Source organism: Populus nigra, chromosome 8, assembly GCF_951802175.1.
Source record: "Populus nigra chromosome 8, ddPopNigr1.1, whole genome shotgun sequence".
Taxonomy (NCBI): domain Eukaryota; kingdom Viridiplantae; phylum Streptophyta; class Magnoliopsida; order Malpighiales; family Salicaceae; genus Populus; species Populus nigra.
Window position 1 is genome coordinate 13,535,712 of NC_084859.1, and position 19,291 is coordinate 13,555,002.

At 29.7% G+C, this 19,291-nt stretch overlaps 1 protein-coding gene and 1 long non-coding RNA gene across 3 annotated transcripts; both read left to right on the forward strand.

The window, feature by feature from the left end:
* Positions 1-1,444: 1,444 nt before the first annotated feature.
* LOC133700529 (uncharacterized) lies at positions 1,445-2,277 on the forward strand. Its single transcript, XR_009843426.1, has 2 exons — positions 1,445-1,895; positions 2,063-2,277. It is a non-coding gene; the product is annotated as an uncharacterized LOC133700529 (long non-coding RNA).
* Positions 2,278-13,196: 10,919 nt separating this feature from the next.
* Positions 13,197-16,110, forward strand: LOC133700627 (autophagy-related protein 8f). 2 transcript variants are annotated; one of them, XM_062124204.1, is made up of 6 exons: positions 13,197-13,355; positions 13,858-13,899; positions 13,997-14,052; positions 14,901-14,953; positions 15,612-15,730; positions 15,832-16,110. In XM_062124204.1, the coding sequence occupies exons 2-6, from the start codon at positions 13,863-13,865 to the stop codon at positions 15,933-15,935; spliced, it is 369 nt and encodes a 122-aa protein (XP_061980188.1). In that variant the 5' UTR covers positions 13,197-13,355; positions 13,858-13,862; the 3' UTR covers positions 15,936-16,110. The 2 variants fall into 2 exon arrangements, with proteins under 2 accessions (XP_061980188.1, XP_061980190.1); XM_062124206.1 differs by having other exon boundaries at positions 13,202-13,355; positions 13,861-13,899.
* The last annotated feature ends 3,181 nt before the right edge of the window (positions 16,111-19,291 follow it).

Consider the following 19,291-nt stretch of genomic DNA (forward strand, 5'->3'; position numbering starts at 1 on the left):
ACTCTGGTTTATTTAACTTTTAACATGTACAAGTTGTCACAACTAACATTATTTATCTATGTTTTTAATATGTTTTATAATATAGTTTATTTGATGATACAGATCTCGTGTAAATATAGAAATTAAATCATCTCAAGAATGAAAAATATTCGATAATGCTACATAATTAACATGTATAGTTAATACTGAGACTTGATTTAATTTTATTTATTGAACTAGTTAGAAACATAAAGGTTATTTGAACGAGTTTAAAAATATAAGGATTAATGATTAAGTTAAAAATACAATAATTGAAATGATTATTACAGGCAAACATAGGAGTAAACTTGAGGTATTTACCTTTTTAAATTTTATAAATTTTTTCTTCATTTTCACTGTTTTGAAACTACTCGTTCTGATCAGGAAAAGATGATAAATAATTTTTCTTGCTTTCCTTGTTTTTTTTTCTTTGTTGGGAAAAAAATGGATATTTTTTCCTTATTTTCAATTACAAGTCCAAACATTTATTTTTTTTTTAAAAAAAAAACAAAACCTAATTATTTAATCAAAGGAGTTAAAAACCCCATATTAAATAATGGAAATAAATAAAATAAAAAAATATAAAAAAAGCTGAAAAACTTTTATTATATGATAAAACATTAAAAAATAAATTTATTGTCAATCTAATATTAAAAAATTTGTTTTTTTAAAATTATTTTTGAAATTAACCCATCAAAACGATTTAAAAACATATAAAAATAATATTTTTAAAAACATAGGTTAAACTGCGTTTTCAAATAGTCCCTAAGTAAGTGGCCGCAAAAACTTTCAAAATGTGCTATTATTATATTTCCCAAAATCAATTAAGGAGCTGTGCTATCTGTTAAAAAAAAAATTAAAAACTAACAAATGGTAAATAAATATATAGCTTCTAAAATTATGGATTAATTAATTACTTTCATACTAAAGCGAATAAGTAATAATCAAAACCAAATCTTCTTACTTATAAGACTATCTATTGACTGAGGATGACCTAATTTTTTGGTGACTACCAAACATTTTCTTTTGTTACCAAAAAAAGAAGTAAAATGTTCTGTTTAATTAAAAAATTTAATAGAAATAATGGTTAGTTCAAACCATGAAAGGAAAAATCTATTTTCTAAACATTAATTAAGGACAACCTAACTTTTATAATAAATAAGAATTAAAAAGGAATTGCCAGTTTTTTTTAATGAAGGTTAAAAGCTTTTATTTTTCCCTCTATTTTAATTTTATATTAGATAGCCCTTTTTACTCAAAAAAATAATTACTTGTATGAATGTAATCCAGTGTATTTTTAAATCCATCTATATTTGGTTTTTTTTTTACCGAAAAAAATAGTTGTTTTTAATTTTTAAATATTCAGCTACCCCGTGAATACATGCCCATTTTTCTTCATAAAAGCGAGCACTGCCCATTTCTGTTTCTATTTGTTTTTTCCTCCTCCTCCTCCTCTCCTCTCCACCACCTAATCACCATGACTGTCGCCACTCCCTAACCTGTAAAACTGACCACCACCAAAGCACGCAACGTGAAATTTTTTATTTTATTCCCTGACTTGAAATTTTCACTCCCTCTCCCTATACAAATTCATGCCAAGAAAGATCTGAAGAAAGGCAATGAACACAAGCACTGTATCAAGGAATCCTTGTTGTTAAACCCTTCAGCGATCAACCCTAACATCAAAAAAACACAACAACGACAAGGAGAAATTAATCATGAATCATTATCTATGCCATCAACTTCTCCACAATAACAGTATATCAAGAAACCCGAGCACAAACTCTCAAAACCTCAAGTGGGTTCCTTGAATTCTCCATAATATGACCACCATCTTCAAGTACTGAAGTGGGTTCTTCGAGTTTTTCTTGAATCAGGTTTGGGAGCTATTCTTTTAATCAAACTTGTGGGTTTTGTTTGCATTTTTATATTTAAAGGATTCTTGTAAATTTCCTTAGGTTTTTGGACTATGCTTGCGTGATTTGATGGTATACAAATCTGGGCATTCCTTTTTCACTATTACTTTTTTCTTTTTCTTTTGCAGTAGACCGGCTGTGACAGTCCCAGTCCTCAGCCATCTGCAATCCAGTACACTATTTTGCCTTTTCTGTTGTTTTCTTCCGCGGCCGTCTGACTTCGGGGATTGACAGGACCTTTTTTTATTTCTCAATTTTTTCATACCTTTTCTTTTCTTTCCTCTAGAAGTAATTAGGAATAACATTCTGATTGTAATTCCAATCTAATCGTGTATTGGTATTTTTTTTTTAGTTTTAAATTGGTATTTTTTTTAGTTTTAAATTATTTAGTTTTATTAATTTTAAAAATAAATTTTAAAAAAATTGTTATTTTAGATGATGTACGATATTTAATACATGAATTTCACTAAAATTAGCTATTACGAGTTGTATAATCTTTTTTAAAACTAATATGTCAGTTTATTCATCGTGGTTTTTTTTACAAAAAAGTTGTAAGTATAAATAAAAAAAATTTATGCATGCAATTAATTAAAAGAATTCAAAATTATATGTATTAATAAATTTAAAAAATATTAACGTGTCCACTAAACTCAGTCGGGTAATTGTTTTTCCAACACAAAAGATTGATCGCGCAAGTACTACTAATACATTTTTTTGATATTAAAAAAAAATATATAATTATAAATCAAAAAATCAATGTTCACATACAATCAAATATAGCGAGGATGATATGCACATGCTCCATCGCAATATAAGCAATGAGATCATAATAATATTGTAAAAAAACATTAATCATACGGAAACAAACATGAAACATATCACGAAAACCAATTCAAAATAAACCAAATGTTTTAATAACATTAAACATGACACCTTTTATGAAAAAAATAAAAACGAAAAGAAAACATATTAGATTGACATAGGCTTTGCGTCTTAACATGTCAAACATATGACTCAAGTTATGAATTTCATTGGGTTCAATAAGTTTTTGTTTTTATTTTTTTGCAAAATATATAATGGAAAAAAAATTAAGGGAAAAAGACCATGTCTAGGTCCGTGCATTTGGGTTTGTTTATTTTTTTTTAATTTGGAAAGGGTGGGCAATGATTCATTTGCAAGCCTAGAATTTGATTGCCACCATGGTGGCCAGAAAACTATGCCATGAAATCCCCCCTAAAAAAAATACATTCTTAATCTATTTTCACTTAAAAACACATAAGAAACACCCACACAATCTAAAAAAATCTATCTATCAACTCAAAAAACACAAAAAATGACCCAAAAACACCAAATTGAATTGGATAAGAATTTCTCTCTTGATCTATTTTTTTTTCCAGACAACATTGAAACTCAAAACAATCACCATTATATTATTCTTATTGAATGAAATTCGTTGATACCAAGTTTAATTTTTTTCATGGTCAAAATTGGTGCCAATCAAAATGTATCATTAGGAAAGGACGGAACCAAAATTAACTGTTTTTTAATAAATTTTAAAAGCACCACTCATTTTCTCTATTTTTTTTATTTTGATCTTCTATCTTTTTATTTTTTTCCTTTCTTAATGACTTTACTTAAATTAACCTTCAATTTAGAACAACTCAATATTAATCATACAAGTGTTGTTTGACAATATAAAATTTATGTACTCATCAATTAGCTCTTTTTTTAAATGTTGCATCATTAGAAGTCATAGCTTCAATCATGAACATGCAACAATGTGGATGCTTAATGAACATGAATTTTTTATTCCCTTCCACTGCAAAGTAGTTTCTAAAAGTTAATTTGATACCAACACAAGAGACTCTACTTTAAAAAAAAAATTCAAACAACTTGATTTAGATTTTCTTAGGAACAAAGTGAAAGAAAAAAGTTATTTTAAAAAAAATTAAATAACTTTTATTTATAGTGTTGAGAAATCAATAACTATTATTTTTATTTATTTGTTCAAAAAAAGTTTATGAATCCTTTAAAATCCATTGTTTTTGAACAAAAAATCAACTGCAGAATATAACATGAGGTTTATAAAAAAAATAATCTCAAACCAGGTATTTTAATATCCAATTGATATATACTGAATGTTGCAATATCTAATTGACATGCCATATGGTTTTACAATGTTCGATTTATAGGTCAAATAAATACTATAGTTAAAATTTGAAAATATATATTTTCAAATTTTTGCCTTTACAATTTATCCCTCTATTTTTTAATCTCTTTTCCCTTGATCCTCAGTATTTTAGTATTATAAACTAATTCTTGAATTTAACTTTTAATCTTTGAATTCAACATGCTTGGCATAAATTGATGTGTGGTCTTTATAGTTATATTTCATGATTTTTATTTATCAATTTTAGGCAAAAAGAGAATACTAATTTTGTAATGTTTTGTTTTTAAATTAGTTATATGCTTTTGTATTTATCCATATGTTACAAGGAAAAAAACACTTTAATTAATATTACAGAGAAAATGTTGCATTGATCATCTTATAAAATTCAAGCACTCTAATTCAAATAGAAGCATAATAAGGCAACAACAAGCACTAAAAGACTGAAATTAGGTTGATATAAGGCCAAGACACAAAGAATCCTAACATCTCATTTTGTTTCTGAAATATTATTATGATAAGTCTGTCTTTCTAAGAGGTTTACAATATTTTTAGGTTATAAAACCAATCTCTACCAGCTAATGGAATCAAAATCCTAAAACGTAGAGGAAACAAAAATCTAAAATAGCATAAGAAATCCAAAAAAATAAAGGAAAATTGGTCAAACATGATCTTTTGAGCCTAATTTAAGAAAATTTTGTGTAATGGATTGATTGGAAAGTGGGCCCCTCATTAAACTAGACATACAAATTCTCATGTAAAAATTTGAGCTTGATTAACTAATCAAATAAACAATTATTGCTCTTTTAAATTGTCATAATCTATTTTTCCCCCGCCATAATAAAGAGATCAAAAACAATATTTCAAGACCAAAAACAATTTTTTTTTTGGAAAAACTAAGCTATCATGTCAAAATAGAGTTTCTCATCAAAATTGGCTAAATTTATCATTTATGGTCAAAACCGAGTTTACCATGTGAAAAATGATCAAAAGCGGGTTATTAGGGTCAAAAACATCATATTACGATCGAAACCAAGTTTTCCATCAAAATTCACCAAAATCATCATTTTACAATCAAAACTGAGCTTGCCGCGTCAAAATTGATCAAAAGCAGGTTACCAAGGTAAAAAATGTCATTTTAAAATTAAAATTGAGTTTGCCATCAAAATTGACCAAAACCATTATTTTACGGTCAAAACAAAGTTTGTCATGTCATAATCAGTCAAAATCAAGTTACCAAGATCAAATATATTATTTTTCAATCAAAATAGAATGATTTTATGGTCAAAATATAATTTACCAAGTTGAAATTGGTCAAAATTGATTTATCGGGGTCAAAACCATCATTTCACTGTTAAAATATTTTTCAGGGGGCCAAAATTGACTTTCAACAATCAAAATTAATCTTTTTAACACCGATTTTTCTAGCTTTATCAAATAACAGCAACAACAACAACAATAATATTTTTTTATTAAAAATATGATTCCCTTTTATATGGGCAAAGTCATCTATCAAATTATCTTGATCTAGGCTCCCTCACATCGAGTCATAGCCCAGATAGATCTCAACTGTTGATCCAGTTGAAAACACCCCAGATATGAATTATTAGATTAAATCAAAGGGGATTTAAATTGTTCAACTAAAATGAGCTCACTGATCTTACTATAGACCATGCCAACCCTATAATCCACTGAAATTGAGTATGAAGCCTTAATCGATAACACTTCCGAGGTTGTATAGCTTCAATATTTAGCAAATTACTCTTTATATGCCTACGATTTGGTGTGATAATTTGGGTGTTGCTTATTTGTCCGCGAGACCTATCTTTCATACTTGAACTAAGCATATTAAGATTGATTATCATTTTGTACGTGACATAGTTACTATAAAGGCCATTCAAAATCAATTTATTTTTTCTAATAATCAGCTTGCAGACGTTCTTACAGAACCTCTCCTCATAATTTTTTTTACTGCTTTTAGGTTCAAGTTTCAGGTTGAACCCTTAACCTTAACAGGAGAAGGCATATTATAATATATTACATATTATAGGCTTGTACATATTTAGGAAAGATTTATTATTTTTATGTTGCAATCTCTACATTAACTATTATACACTACCCTATATATACAAATATAAAAAATTGGCTAACTAATAAATTAAGCCTCTTATTATTAACATAAACTAAAGCATATGGGGAAAACACTGTAACTTTTCTCACAAAATAATATGGACTGCTACAGTGTCTCCTCTCATTGGTATTTTTTTCTTGAACACATGGTTTTTTTTTTATCAATTTGTTTTATTTTGTTTTTTTGTGAGGTTAGCCTAGTTTGTGAGTTTGTCAAGGTAACTCAGGTTGCTCCAATTACCCTAGTTTATAGGTTTGTTGGGGTTTTTTTATTTATTTTTTTAATTGAATTGATTTTTTTCTAGTCTATTTTTTTCATATAGTTAAAAAAATAGTTTTAAAATGAAAATTTATTATTAAATTTTATAAAAAAACAAAAATTAAAAGATATTGAGAAACCATTATTCATCTAATTAACTCAAATTAATTCATTTCATCGTGTTCAATAATATAATTAAAATATTGTCTATATTCATAATATATTTTTTTATATTTAAAAAAATTAATTCCATGCGCAATGAAGAGGGGTACAATGCCCTAGTCGCAACTAAAAGCAATCAATGACCAGACAGCAAGGCTCGATTTTCGCTATCAACTTTAATTGATTCTTGCAAGACGACAAGCTGTATGAGAATATTCACCAACCCCTTTCAGTCTTAGCGATGGTGAAATTCAAAAGAGAAACTGGTGCGATTTTGTTAAAACACTGTCGGACAGAATTTCTATAAAGAAGTAATATCAACAACGTAAATTCAAGCTTGCATCTCCATATAATCCTACCTTTTAAGATGTAATCCAGAGAGTTGGCAGAAAAAAAACTGGGCAGGTCCACGAAACAATCAATGACAAGGCAAAATTAGATAGCATGATCAAAATGTGAATTAATCTTTTCAATGATTATGATAAGATCAGACTAAAGTCATGCTCAAGTGGTTGGTGGGGGTGTGTAAGTAGGTCAAGAGGCATTTTCATTGGGAAGGAAATTCGTCCTTCCACCTTCTTTTATGATGGAAAATGTTAGAATCAGGAGGATCCACACCACAGTGATTATTGCTGGAACTTTCAATCCATCCTTACGTGCCAATAATGGCATTCTTCTTCTTCTTCTTCTTTCGGAAATCAGCGAAATTAAATTAAATAAGGTCAAATATACTTGATTAGATCATAATACAAAATAGTATATAAACCCATAAGAAAATCATTAATAATCCAATCTTCCCGAGTGGATTGCTAGATAAATTAAAATTTGGTAACCAGTTTGCTGAAGAGTCGAACTCTCAAAAAAAAAAAAAAAAAATGCTGAGACCAGACATTCTTCTTGAAACAGGCTTTTTATATATCATCATATGCAATGCATCTGCGCTGCACTATTTATAACTCACAGTGCTGCATTTAAGTTCAAAAGAAAAATTATAACTCTACAGCAAAAGCAGCATATGTCATTGTCCAAGCCACAGCCATAGAACGTTTTAAACTTAATTTTTTTCTTTTTTGTCGAGCTGAGATGGATGATTGTGAAAGAAGACCGAGCCACACATACAACGAGTTTCAACTTTCAACAGGATCATATGTACCGTGCTGAAGGATCTCGTCAACATCTAAATATGACAGACGGCAAGATTACATTTCCTTCGAACGTTGCTATTTCTCCCCTCTGTTTCTCACTGGGGCCTGAGGGTTACACTGATAGGTTGAATGCAACAATTAGGACTCCTTACAGGTTTCGTTTGTTGTCATCTGCATCTGAATTATTCGGAGTCATTTTCAATCTGGTTACCTTGATCATGCGCACAGAAAGAGAACGCCAATTTCTTGGTACGTACTGGGTTTAGCCTGTGTTTGTTCATGTTACGTGGTGTGGTGTGTTCTGGTGTGGTCTGTGTATTGTCTCGATTAAAATTTGAAAGTGTTTTGTTAATCAATATCCAAAATAGTTTTGCGTGGGTTTCTATTGAAAACTCATTTTTAAAACCTTGTTTAAGAAAAAAACTATAATTTATAGCTTTTTTTTAAACTTATTTTTTCAAACTACAATTGTATAAACTACCATATTGTGAAACACGCGGTCTTAAACTTCATGTAATATAAGTGTTTTTTTTTCAAAGCTTTTTAGTGCAGGATTTCCAGTAAACAACAGAGAAAAAAACTGAGTGCAAGATTTAGGGGTAGTTTGGAATTGTATTCCAAATAATATTTCGAAAAAAATTAGTTTTTTTTTAATTTTTGAATTTAAAAATAAAAAAAATATTTTTCTAATATTTTTTTTAAAAAAAAAACTTTTAAAAATAACAATTATAACACAGTCCAACCTCCCTTAAACTCAATAATTCACGAAAGCAAAGACCTTTGAGGTAAGTTTCTTTGGGACAATAAATACTCGAAAGGAGCACACGGCCTCCATCAAATGCAAAGACCCTAGTTCTCGGCCAATCCAGCATCATTTTGGTGCCCCAACAAAAACCTAAAAATGTAAGATTTGCATAAATATCCACCTACATGGACTGCACGCATGCAAACAGATGTTTTCTAGCGTTTTCCGGTGAAAATTCGGACGTCAACTTCGAAGGTACAGTCCTGGGTGTGACCGCACTTGTCTTTACTGCATATCTCCCGTGTCTTTTCCTCTTATCGTTCTCAATGTGGGAGACGAAACAATACAAGGAACCCAAAGGGCTTTGCGGGAAGCATGGCCCAAGAAGAAGCTTCCCCCTTGTCTACAAAACACACTGAAGCAACGGGAATTTTGTTGTTTTTGTGTGGAGGGGAAGAGATGGGAGGACATGCTTTGCCCAATCTTGTAGGAAATGTTTTTTTTTTTAAACTTTTTTTTTTTAAAAAAAAAACATGATTTGGACATGCCAGGGATGGATGAAGGCTTTGATTTTATGGGGGGGGGGGGGGGGACACAACTTAATTCCTCGCATGAGGTTCCAAAGTGATGCCCACATAGCATGAAGTACAGAATTCCTACGAGGTTATCAATATCCATTGACGAACAGATGGTGAGCTCTTTGATCTTATGACTGACCCTGCACACAAATATCTTCATGAAAAAAAAAAACAAAAGGGGAAAATAAATAAAAACAAGTCAAAGTTTGATCAGTCCACCTTATGTGGCTCACGTTTCCTTTATGCTAGCTGGTATGCCCGTGTTTAGATCTAGCAAACGTTATGTAAAATAAAATTTAATTTTATTGAGTTGTAACAATTGAAGTTTTGTTGGCAGATACTTTGACAAATATTGAGCACATTTAATTTTGTTCCATTAGGCACTGGATTGCAGGGAAAATATTTTTATTCTTTTTTTTTAATTTAATGCCTCTGGGCTGGATTTTTTTTTTGAGAAATTAAATTACCGTTTTATTTTGGTTGTCTAGGTATAGAAATCTTGTAAAGTTAGGAAAAAGTTTTGGTATCTTGTTAATGCTTAATTTGTCAAAACATGTTTATAACAATTAAGATTTTAAAAACCAATTTGAATGTTAAAACAAATATAGTTGATTATAGTTAATGATTAGGGTAAGATTGGTTGGCGCATGCATTGAATGTGCTAGAAAGTAAGTGAGGTTGTAACACTCTGGTGGTGTGTACGACTTTTTCTAGTGGCAAAAAAAAGTTTTCTCGATAGTTGTAAATGTTGTGCGTTATGATCTTTCATATGAAACAATATATGCAAACCAAATCATTATAGTTTATTGTTGATGGTGTTTTCTTTCTTTTTTCTTTATTTTTCTTTCATCTACTCGAAATTCGAGTTGCTTGATAAAAAATTATGATCTATACTCTTATTTTATTATTATTTTAAATTTGATTCTTATTTTTTTATTATCAAATTTTTATGGGTCATTTTGTAATATTTAAAACTTTTTTTAATTTCACCATTTAATAAAAAATTGAAAATTATCCTCTTATTTTATTTTTTAAATTTTATTTTTATTTTTTTAATTGCTATTTTTTGTTTTGGATCTTTTATGAAATTATTATTTTTTCAATTTTATTATTCAATAAAAAAAATATAAGTTGTCATTTTATTTGTTTTTATTTCAAATTTAATCCTTATTTTTTTTATTGCTATTTTTTCTTTAGATTTTTTTGTAAAGTTAATTTTTTGTTCATTTTTATATGCCAATGAAAACACTATTACCCGTAATATTTCAATATCATCCATCACGTTGATCCTATATTTTCAGTCTTTTTATTGACTATCCTGTCAATCTATAGTTGCTTATAAAAGACCTCACCTCCAAATCTAATAAGCAAAACCCAAATTCTCCCATCAATGACAAAAATATTAATAGATTTTACTTAAAAAATATTTAACAAGTTATATGTATATAATATTATATTTTAAATATTTATATTATATGTGTAGTTATAAAGCTATATATGAATATATGATATAATTTTTTTTTACTATTTTTTTATTGTAACTCATCAAATAGTTATATTTAATATTTTATATATATTAGATAAAATTCAAAAAAATATTAATAGAGAACACTTTTCAACCCGTTAAATTGGTGTGAACAGGAAAAGAAAGCAGCGGACGCAGGGAAAGGAAAGATTGAAGGGCTACTTCTTCTACACCTTTGAGTTTTTATCACAGCAGCACCGCAATCCCAAGCAATTTGGACCCAAAAAAAATATATATATATCCAAAGCGGCTAACTAGGGGCGATGATGCCAAACAGGCCCAAATTAATCAAGGCTTACCTTGAATGTTACTAACTGGGGGGGGGGGGGGTGTTCGTACACATGATGGGGCCAAGTTTTAACCTATGATTATATTTATTTATTTATTTATATTTTATATTTTATAAATTTCATTCATTTAATTTTTTTAAAACTCGAGTAAGTTGATTATATTTGGTTAAAATTTTTTTTATGAATGTTTCATATATTCATTTGTTGGGTTTATATTGTTAATTTGTATAGATCTGTATTTAAAGATGAACTCATAACATGAATTATATATACCATAACACCATTAGTGTTAGATCTAATTTTTATACTTTACACCACTATTTAATTTTATTTACCCTTTTCTCCTTTCAAGTTCTCCTTTCAAGCAAAGACACATGCTTTTTTTTTACATTACTAAATAAAATAAAAATAAATATTTAATTCATAAACCATCAAATATAAAAATAAAATAAGTATATAATATAATATAAGTTGGGTCGGGTTAGTTAGATTGAATCGAGTTAAATCTATTAAAGTTGAATAATAGAGGTTAGATTGGATTGATTAAATTTCAAAAATCTCAATTCCTTATATTAATCTATAATATCTATTTTTTAGTTTTTTAATTAAGTATCATTTATAATATTTATATTATTTAATTTTGTTGGATTACATCACTTCAAATAATACAAATACACTCTCGAAGAGCAAGTTTTTCAACTCCGTACTACTACCAAATTAATAGTAATCAACGGTCAACGCTTCACTTTATAACAAACAGGGACAAAACGGTCAATAAAAAAAGGGCGGGTAGGATCCAAATTCGAAGAGAGTAAAAAGTGACTCGGATGGCATATTCTCAGTATCCTAGCGTCTGGTGCTTGTATGTGAAATTAGCATTCCTCGCGTTCGTCCTAATCCAAAGAAATTCTGCCACGTGCTACGTCCACAATAATGTGTTATTTTTAGAGGGGCTGGCACGTTCTTCAGCAATAAGTTTACGTTATTTGTTGCCCCTATTGATTTATTTATTAATCAATAATTCACTTCTATTTGTATAGTTTAAGAATTTCCTTATAAATCAATAGGGTCATTTGAGTTCTTGATCTAGTGGTGATAGGGGCTTGTTTTTTTATTTTTGTATTGGGTTCGAATCTTATTATACATGCTTGTCATCCTCGCGGTGCCTTATATATTCACTGGGTCTGCAGGATGTTCAATGAGCTGTGGGATTAGTTGTGGTGCGTATAAGTTGATCCGGACACTAACGTAAATAAATATTTTTTTTCTTTTTTCATGAAAAAAGGAAAATCACTTGTGTCATTTTTTTAAAAAAGATTTATATGTGTGATAATATCATATTTAACTCTTAAATTAGGAGTGATATGATATATCGGGATAGTTGAATCCAAATCATTAATTTTGAAATAAAAAATTTGGATTTTATTTATATAAATAAAGCTACCCACTAATTAAATGAAGTGAAATTCTAATTATTAAAATTCAAATCAATGATCTGGATGTTCCTAATATAATAAATCATGGCATTCCTATCTTAAAAGGAGTCTAATCTAATAATATTTTTTTTTAAAAAAACTTGGTTATCTCATCAAAATATTAATTTTGGTTTGAAAATATAGTAAAAGTTGTGTTTTAAAATTTATTTTGCTAGAAAATATATCAAAATAATATATATATATTTTATTTTTAAAAATTTATTCTTGATATCAACACATCAAAATAATATAATATATTTAAAACATTAGTTTTATATAAAAAAAATTCACGCCCCTAAATAGAGCTTATAATTTAACACCAACAAGTTGTCCAGTGGCTAATAATCAAAGTTATTTACCACATTAGATTAGAGAATATTTATGTGCGCATATTAAATGAAGCCTTAATGATGAATTAATCTAGAATAAGTTTTTTTTAGTGGAGTGGTTGATAGTTTTTTTAAGTATTTTTTATTTAAAAATATATTAAAATAATATTTTTTTATTTTTTAATATTAACCTATCAAAACAGTGAAAACATTAAAAAAATTAATTTAAAATAAAAGAATTTTAATACTTTTTAAAAATACATTTAATACATAAAATTAAAGAATGTTAAAGGATGGGAACCTTTTGGCATAAAACAATGACGATGTCTTTTGGGAAAAGCAAGGGCAATATTGACAAACCAGGTGAAAAAGTGATGCAATGATGAAGAGGTTAAAAAAGTAAAGTTGATCGGCGAGAGAGGGAACACGCTGAAATGTCCAAAACAAATATAATAATAAAGGATTATATAACTGAAGAGTAGAAATGAAGAAGTCTATTATTTAAAGAAAACAAAAACCAAAACAGCTTCGACTTTATCTGCGACCAAACCAAATAAACACAACACCCACGAGTTCTTCATCAACACAAAAAGCTCTCTCCTTCTCTTGGCACACGGTTAGCTTTCTTTATACTTGATTTTCATATCTTGTATAGTAATTTTCTATTCTCTTTCTTGAATTATGCTCTTGGTTTTGATTTCTCTTTTCTTTCTTGTGAACTGGTGGGTTATCGATGTTGACGAAGATGATGGTTCACCCCTTTTCTTTCTTTTTTATTCAAGTATTGGATGGTTGTTGTTTAGGTCAAGACTTGGGGTTTTTTTTAATATCCTTTGTTGTTTAATTATGAGTTGTTGATTTTTGAATTTAGGTTGGGGGTTTCTTTTGGGATAATTCTTCTTGTTTAATAGTATGTCATGGACCATCGTGATCATCTAGTTTTTCTTAAAAGGTTGTAAGTTTGGATAATGGATTGAAGCTTATGCTCTCATGGACCTTCAATTTTGAAGAATTATATATATATTAGTTGCTATGTTGTTTCTAGGGTAATCGGTTTTTTAGAGGAAAAAAGAATGGAGAAAGCAACTTTGTTTACTTATTTTGTGTGCTGTTTTCAGCAGGAATGGCAAAGAGTTATTTCAAGCAAGAGCATGATCTTGGTATATACTCTGAATCTTGTTGTATTTTTATGTTTTGATCATGTCAAATTGATGAAAAATGTTGATTTTTTTCTTCTTTGTGTTTTGTTTTCTTCAGAGAAGAGGAGGGCAGAGGCTGCTAGGATCAGGGAGAAGTACCCAGATAGGATTCCGGTGAGAGTCCACTGATAATGTCCTCTCTCAATTGTTTATTGTTAATTCCCATGTGTGAACTCTTTTGCATTAGAACAGTGAATGCCTTGCTTGGGACTGTTAATGTGCTTAGAAGAGTGCCTGATGTTGCTTAATGCAATTACTATACCTGCCATTTTGTAACTTGGCGTCTTATATCAAAGTTGTATATATGGTCAAAAGTTGAGTATACAGTGGTGCATTTCTTTCTGCCTGGAAAGTCTAACACCTATGTATTTGCTAAATGTATTTTAAAATATCTTTCAGGGTTTTGACAGTCAAACACCTATAAATATAATGAGGGCCTTGAACTGTAGTCTTTATCCAAATGATCTAGCAGCAAACAGCTTCTGCTTTTATATGGATTTAGGTTGTGCGACAGGTTAATTCTGTTTGCAATTATCATCCATGGCGAAGTCTGATGGGGCATTATTTACAATGATTGGTTGGAAGGTTTTAAAAATGAGCAAACCCAGTAGACTATGAATGCATGGTGCTTTGGGACCAAGTAAAGTAATGGATCTGCTGCATGCTCTTGATGCTTTTCTTTTCTGTGGGTTGTATTGAAAAATGCCTTATACTAATGATCTTACCTTTTCCCGCTGTGTACATAATTTTACCAGTCTCTTGGAATGAGATTATTTTTGGCTACAGGATACAGCAATTAAAATGCATCTCTTGCTTCAGAAAACATATCACGGTTTAATCTCTGATGTTACTTTGTAGTTGCTGTCTATGATTGCATGAGTTGAGTGTGTGTTTAAAGAATCTTATACGTATTTTGCATTTTGAAGCTAACATGTTTCTAATTGTGCTTGTTTGTTTTTAAGGTGATTGTGGAGAAGGCAGAAAGAAGTGATATACCAAACATAGACAAGAAAAAGTAAGTAGAGTGGATAACTTTCTGATTCTATTCACTTCTCACCTTTGCCACCTCTCACATTTAGGGGAATCCAACACAAACAGTTTCTAGTTTCAACACACATACATTCCTGCAGGTGGCACGCACAAAGCTGAAATATGACTTGATCGTCATAACCTCAGAGAACCCAAGGACGATTGTAACACTGATGAATGTAAAATTTTACTTGTGTGAAAGTGGAACACCATATAACCTATGGTTTCTGTCTTCATGATACTTTGCTTTCATGAACATTAAATTTCTCTGGCTAGCGGTTTCTAGAAGTTTCTTCTTTGCATTTCATGATTGTCAGAATACACAAGTGGTGTCGCCTTAATTTTTTTCTCCTGCTTCTGACCCTTGCCGCCCATTTTCGCTGTAAAGACTTACCTGATTGCCTAAACATCACCGATCCGAGCCTACCATTCAGCACCCAACCACCTCTCTAGTTTTTATTTTGCTTTTTATCTTTGTTATACTACTGTGGAATGGCTTATCTTTCTGTCTTTTAATTATGGCCATCTTCTAAACAGTTTAGCCCTAGAAAATATATATGTTATTTATTACCTGGATTATGATAAGCTGCTATGCTTGATGATATTGGGTTTCCCCCCCTATATTCTGAACCTGAAAATTGCAGGTACCTTGTTCCGGCTGACCTGACTGTGGGGCAGTTTGTCTATGTCATCCGCAAAAGGATCAAGTTGAGCGCAGAAAAGGCAATCTTTATATTTGTGGATAATGTCCTCCCACCAACAGGTAAACTCATGCACATATGTTGTCTTTCTCATTTAGATGTTGTAATTGGCATTTTGATTGGTAAAGGTGCATGGAATTGTCATTTTTTTTGTTGTCTGCAGGTGCTATCATGTCTGCCATATATGAAGAGAAAAAGGATGAAGATGGGTTTCTCTATGTTACCTACAGTGGAGAGAACACTTTCGGAACTCAGATTCCACTGTAGCCATCTGTGGTTGCCTCGTTTCTTTCCTGGTTTCACCAAATTTGATTTCATAACTATTGTCTACATCGCCATGTGTCAATAGTTCTTTATTCTGCCTAAATATACATATATTTCCAGTCATGTATATAAGCTTGACAAATCCTTTCAATCTTAAATCATCTTTAATACTTCTTCACTGGATGCCTTTGAATCTCATGATTTCTATTTCAGCTTTTATCTTGAAAATAAAGAGTATTAATCCAACTGAAATGTGAAAATGATGTCAAGTCGTTGACTCCAGAAGATGGTGAATATATTGAGGCCTTAGTGATAGTCCGGTGCGGGGTCATTCTGGAGGGATGGCCATTTGGTAGTTTGAAAACTCTCAGGTATCATTGTAGTGGCCATAGCATCAGGGATGTTGCCATTGCACATTATTGCGGATGTAACAATGCAGTACCGGGCTTCTGTCGTGTAGGAGTTTTTGCCCTCTTCAAAATTAGTAGACTTTGCAACCCGGAACCACTGCTAAATGAATTAATCTGTGAAGGGATTGATTGAAAAATAAAATACACGGTTGCCGGGATCAAACCCTGGTCGCTAGCGTCAGAGGCCCGGGTCGCTAATCACTATGTTACAACGACCTTGACGCGCGAAAATTAACCAGTCCTGCGCTAAACTAGAGGATTTAGTCAAAACCGGCCAAGGACTTCCAAGGAGTTAATATCTAAAAATATAATTAAAACCGGCCAAGGACTTCCAAGGAGTTAATATCTTAAAATTTAAATTATAAGGTGAAATTTTATAAAATAGTCTTGTTATATCCATTAACATGATAGTTGATAGTGTTTGGAAACTAAAAACTACATTCTAACCAAATTGGCAATTTAATCATAATTAGAAGAAATGAATTCTAGCTAAATTTTGATTCAACTGTTGAACCAATTATAGTTTTTCTAGGAGATTTTAGAGTCCCTTTCTCCTATAAGGTTCAATGTTTGTAGTCATTTTAGGTTGGTAAGGCTTCCAAATTATCTCTAAAAAGCACTATCTAGGTTTTGCCATATTTTTCTAATTATTTTAGAATTCTTTTTACTATTTAATTAAGAACTCTTTCATGATTTTTTTCAATTTTGTTTAAGATATTTTTCTAGTATAGAAGCAATCTAGAAGAGCTTTAATATTAAGTATTGATTATGGAAAATATTGAGTTATAAAAAATTGAATTATGGTTTTCGTGGTTAAGTCACTTTTCGACAAAATTATGTTTTTTTTGTGCTTGCTATCTTTTTCGTGTTGTTGTTTTTGTCGGTTGGTAGTATAATCCAATAATTCCTAGTGGTTAATATTTTGTGATGGAATAACCATGGATGAAAGCATGTTTTTCTTGTAAAGAGATGTTCAAGAACTAGTGATAAAAGATATGTAAAAACAAATTACATAATTGACTTGACAATTAATAGAGATAACAACCCTAGTGGATTGTGAGGAGAGTGGTCACGAATCCACGAATAACTTTGAAACATTGTTTTAGAGGTGAGAGCAACAGAGTTAGCTTTTGGTTTGGATGAGTATTTTGGAGATTTAGGGTTTTAGATAATACTCTCTGAGTTTACATGAACTTTACAGGTAGAGAAGTTTATTGATTGGTTTAATGAGGTAAAATAGGGAGTGGTTTTTGGTAATCCTATTTATAATAAGATAGATGTGAATTGATATTCTCCATTAATTTGTGATGTTTATTTTGATGATAATGGTACCATAAAAATTGACACTAATGGGAAGTGATAATGTCATTAATGATGTCCAAATTGATAAGTTAAATGTTAAATCAAAAGAGAACATGGAAGGTGCTTAACAATTTTGTTGTTGTTGTTGATTTAGGCTATGTTGATTCTTTTAATTACAAACTTTCTATTATCAGATCATTAGGCTTGTTCAAGGATTATATGGATACAACACATGTTAATAAATGACTAATTAAAGTTTATATATATAATTGTTATACACCTTAAGTGAAGAAACAAAGGAGTTTAAGAGTCTTGATATGACATCTAGGAGATTGAGGCAAGAATAATTTAAACTCGAGGACGAGATGTTTCCAACATGAGGAGATTGACATATGAGATTTCAGTCAAATACACAATTTTATGGTAATGGACATAAATTTTAATGACTGTTTGATTAAGCTAAAATTTTGATAGGAGATTCTGGATACCATTTTTTTTTTATAAGATATGGTTTTTATAGTCATCTAAGATCGGTAAGGCTTAAAATTAGGCCAAAAAGTTATTGTTCGGGATTTATCATATTTTTCTATTTGGATTCCCTTTTCTGTTTAGTTTATAACTTTTTTATTACTTCTCTAGTCTTGTTTAAGTCATGTTTTACCAATAAATAAGAAACCTAGAAGAGATTTAGTATTTAATATTGGTTAGATAAATTATTGAGTAATAAAAATTTGAATAAGGATTATTGGGGTTAAAACCATTTTCCAATAGAGTTCTGTCTTTATTTATGTTTGCTGTCTTTCATGTGATGTTTTTATCTGCGTTAATTTTTTAGCAAAAAATCATTTTAATCTAAAATTTTAAATTTTTGGATGAAGTTTCAAGAATAATTTTATATTATTTTCTAACATATATTTTTAAATAAAAGTTTTTTAAATATAAAACTTGTGTAGATCTACTATTATTTTATATTTAATTTTTAATTTTAAAAAAATAAGTATAATAAAATTTAAATTCTTAATCGTTTAATCACGAAGAACTAATAAAATTTAAAAAATAACTTTATATTATTTGTTAATATCACCTTGGCTCATGAATGATTTTTTTTTCCTGGCAATTTTCTATTGGTGCCTTGTCATTCCGTGGTGTAACTTTAACAATAGAGAATCATGTGTCTTTTCCCTTTGAACCGAATACAGTAGCAGCATTCTCTTTCTTTCTTTTTATTTTTTCTTTAATTTTTTGCTGAACCGCTGCTAGTATTGGCAGCGTTAAGCATCTTCCGTTACAACTAATTATAATTAGAGGTGTTTATTTTCAGTTTGATTTAATTTTTATGAAAAGAATAATAAAATTAAATTTTAAATTTTTTTTTTTAAAATACCGAAATTGAACCAAAATCAGTTCAAACCGATAGGTTTTGATTCGGTTTTTTAGAATAAAAACCAGTTCAAACCGGTTTGGCTTGGTTTTTCTAGTTTTTTCAGTTTAAGTTCGGTTCGGTTTGGGTTTTTCGGTTCCAGACTTAAAAAACCAAAACCAAACCAAACCGGTTGGTTTTTTTAAAATTTTAATCGGTTTAATTGATTTTTTTTTACAGTTTGATTTTTTCAATTATTTTTTTTCTAATTTTCTCAGTTTAATCAA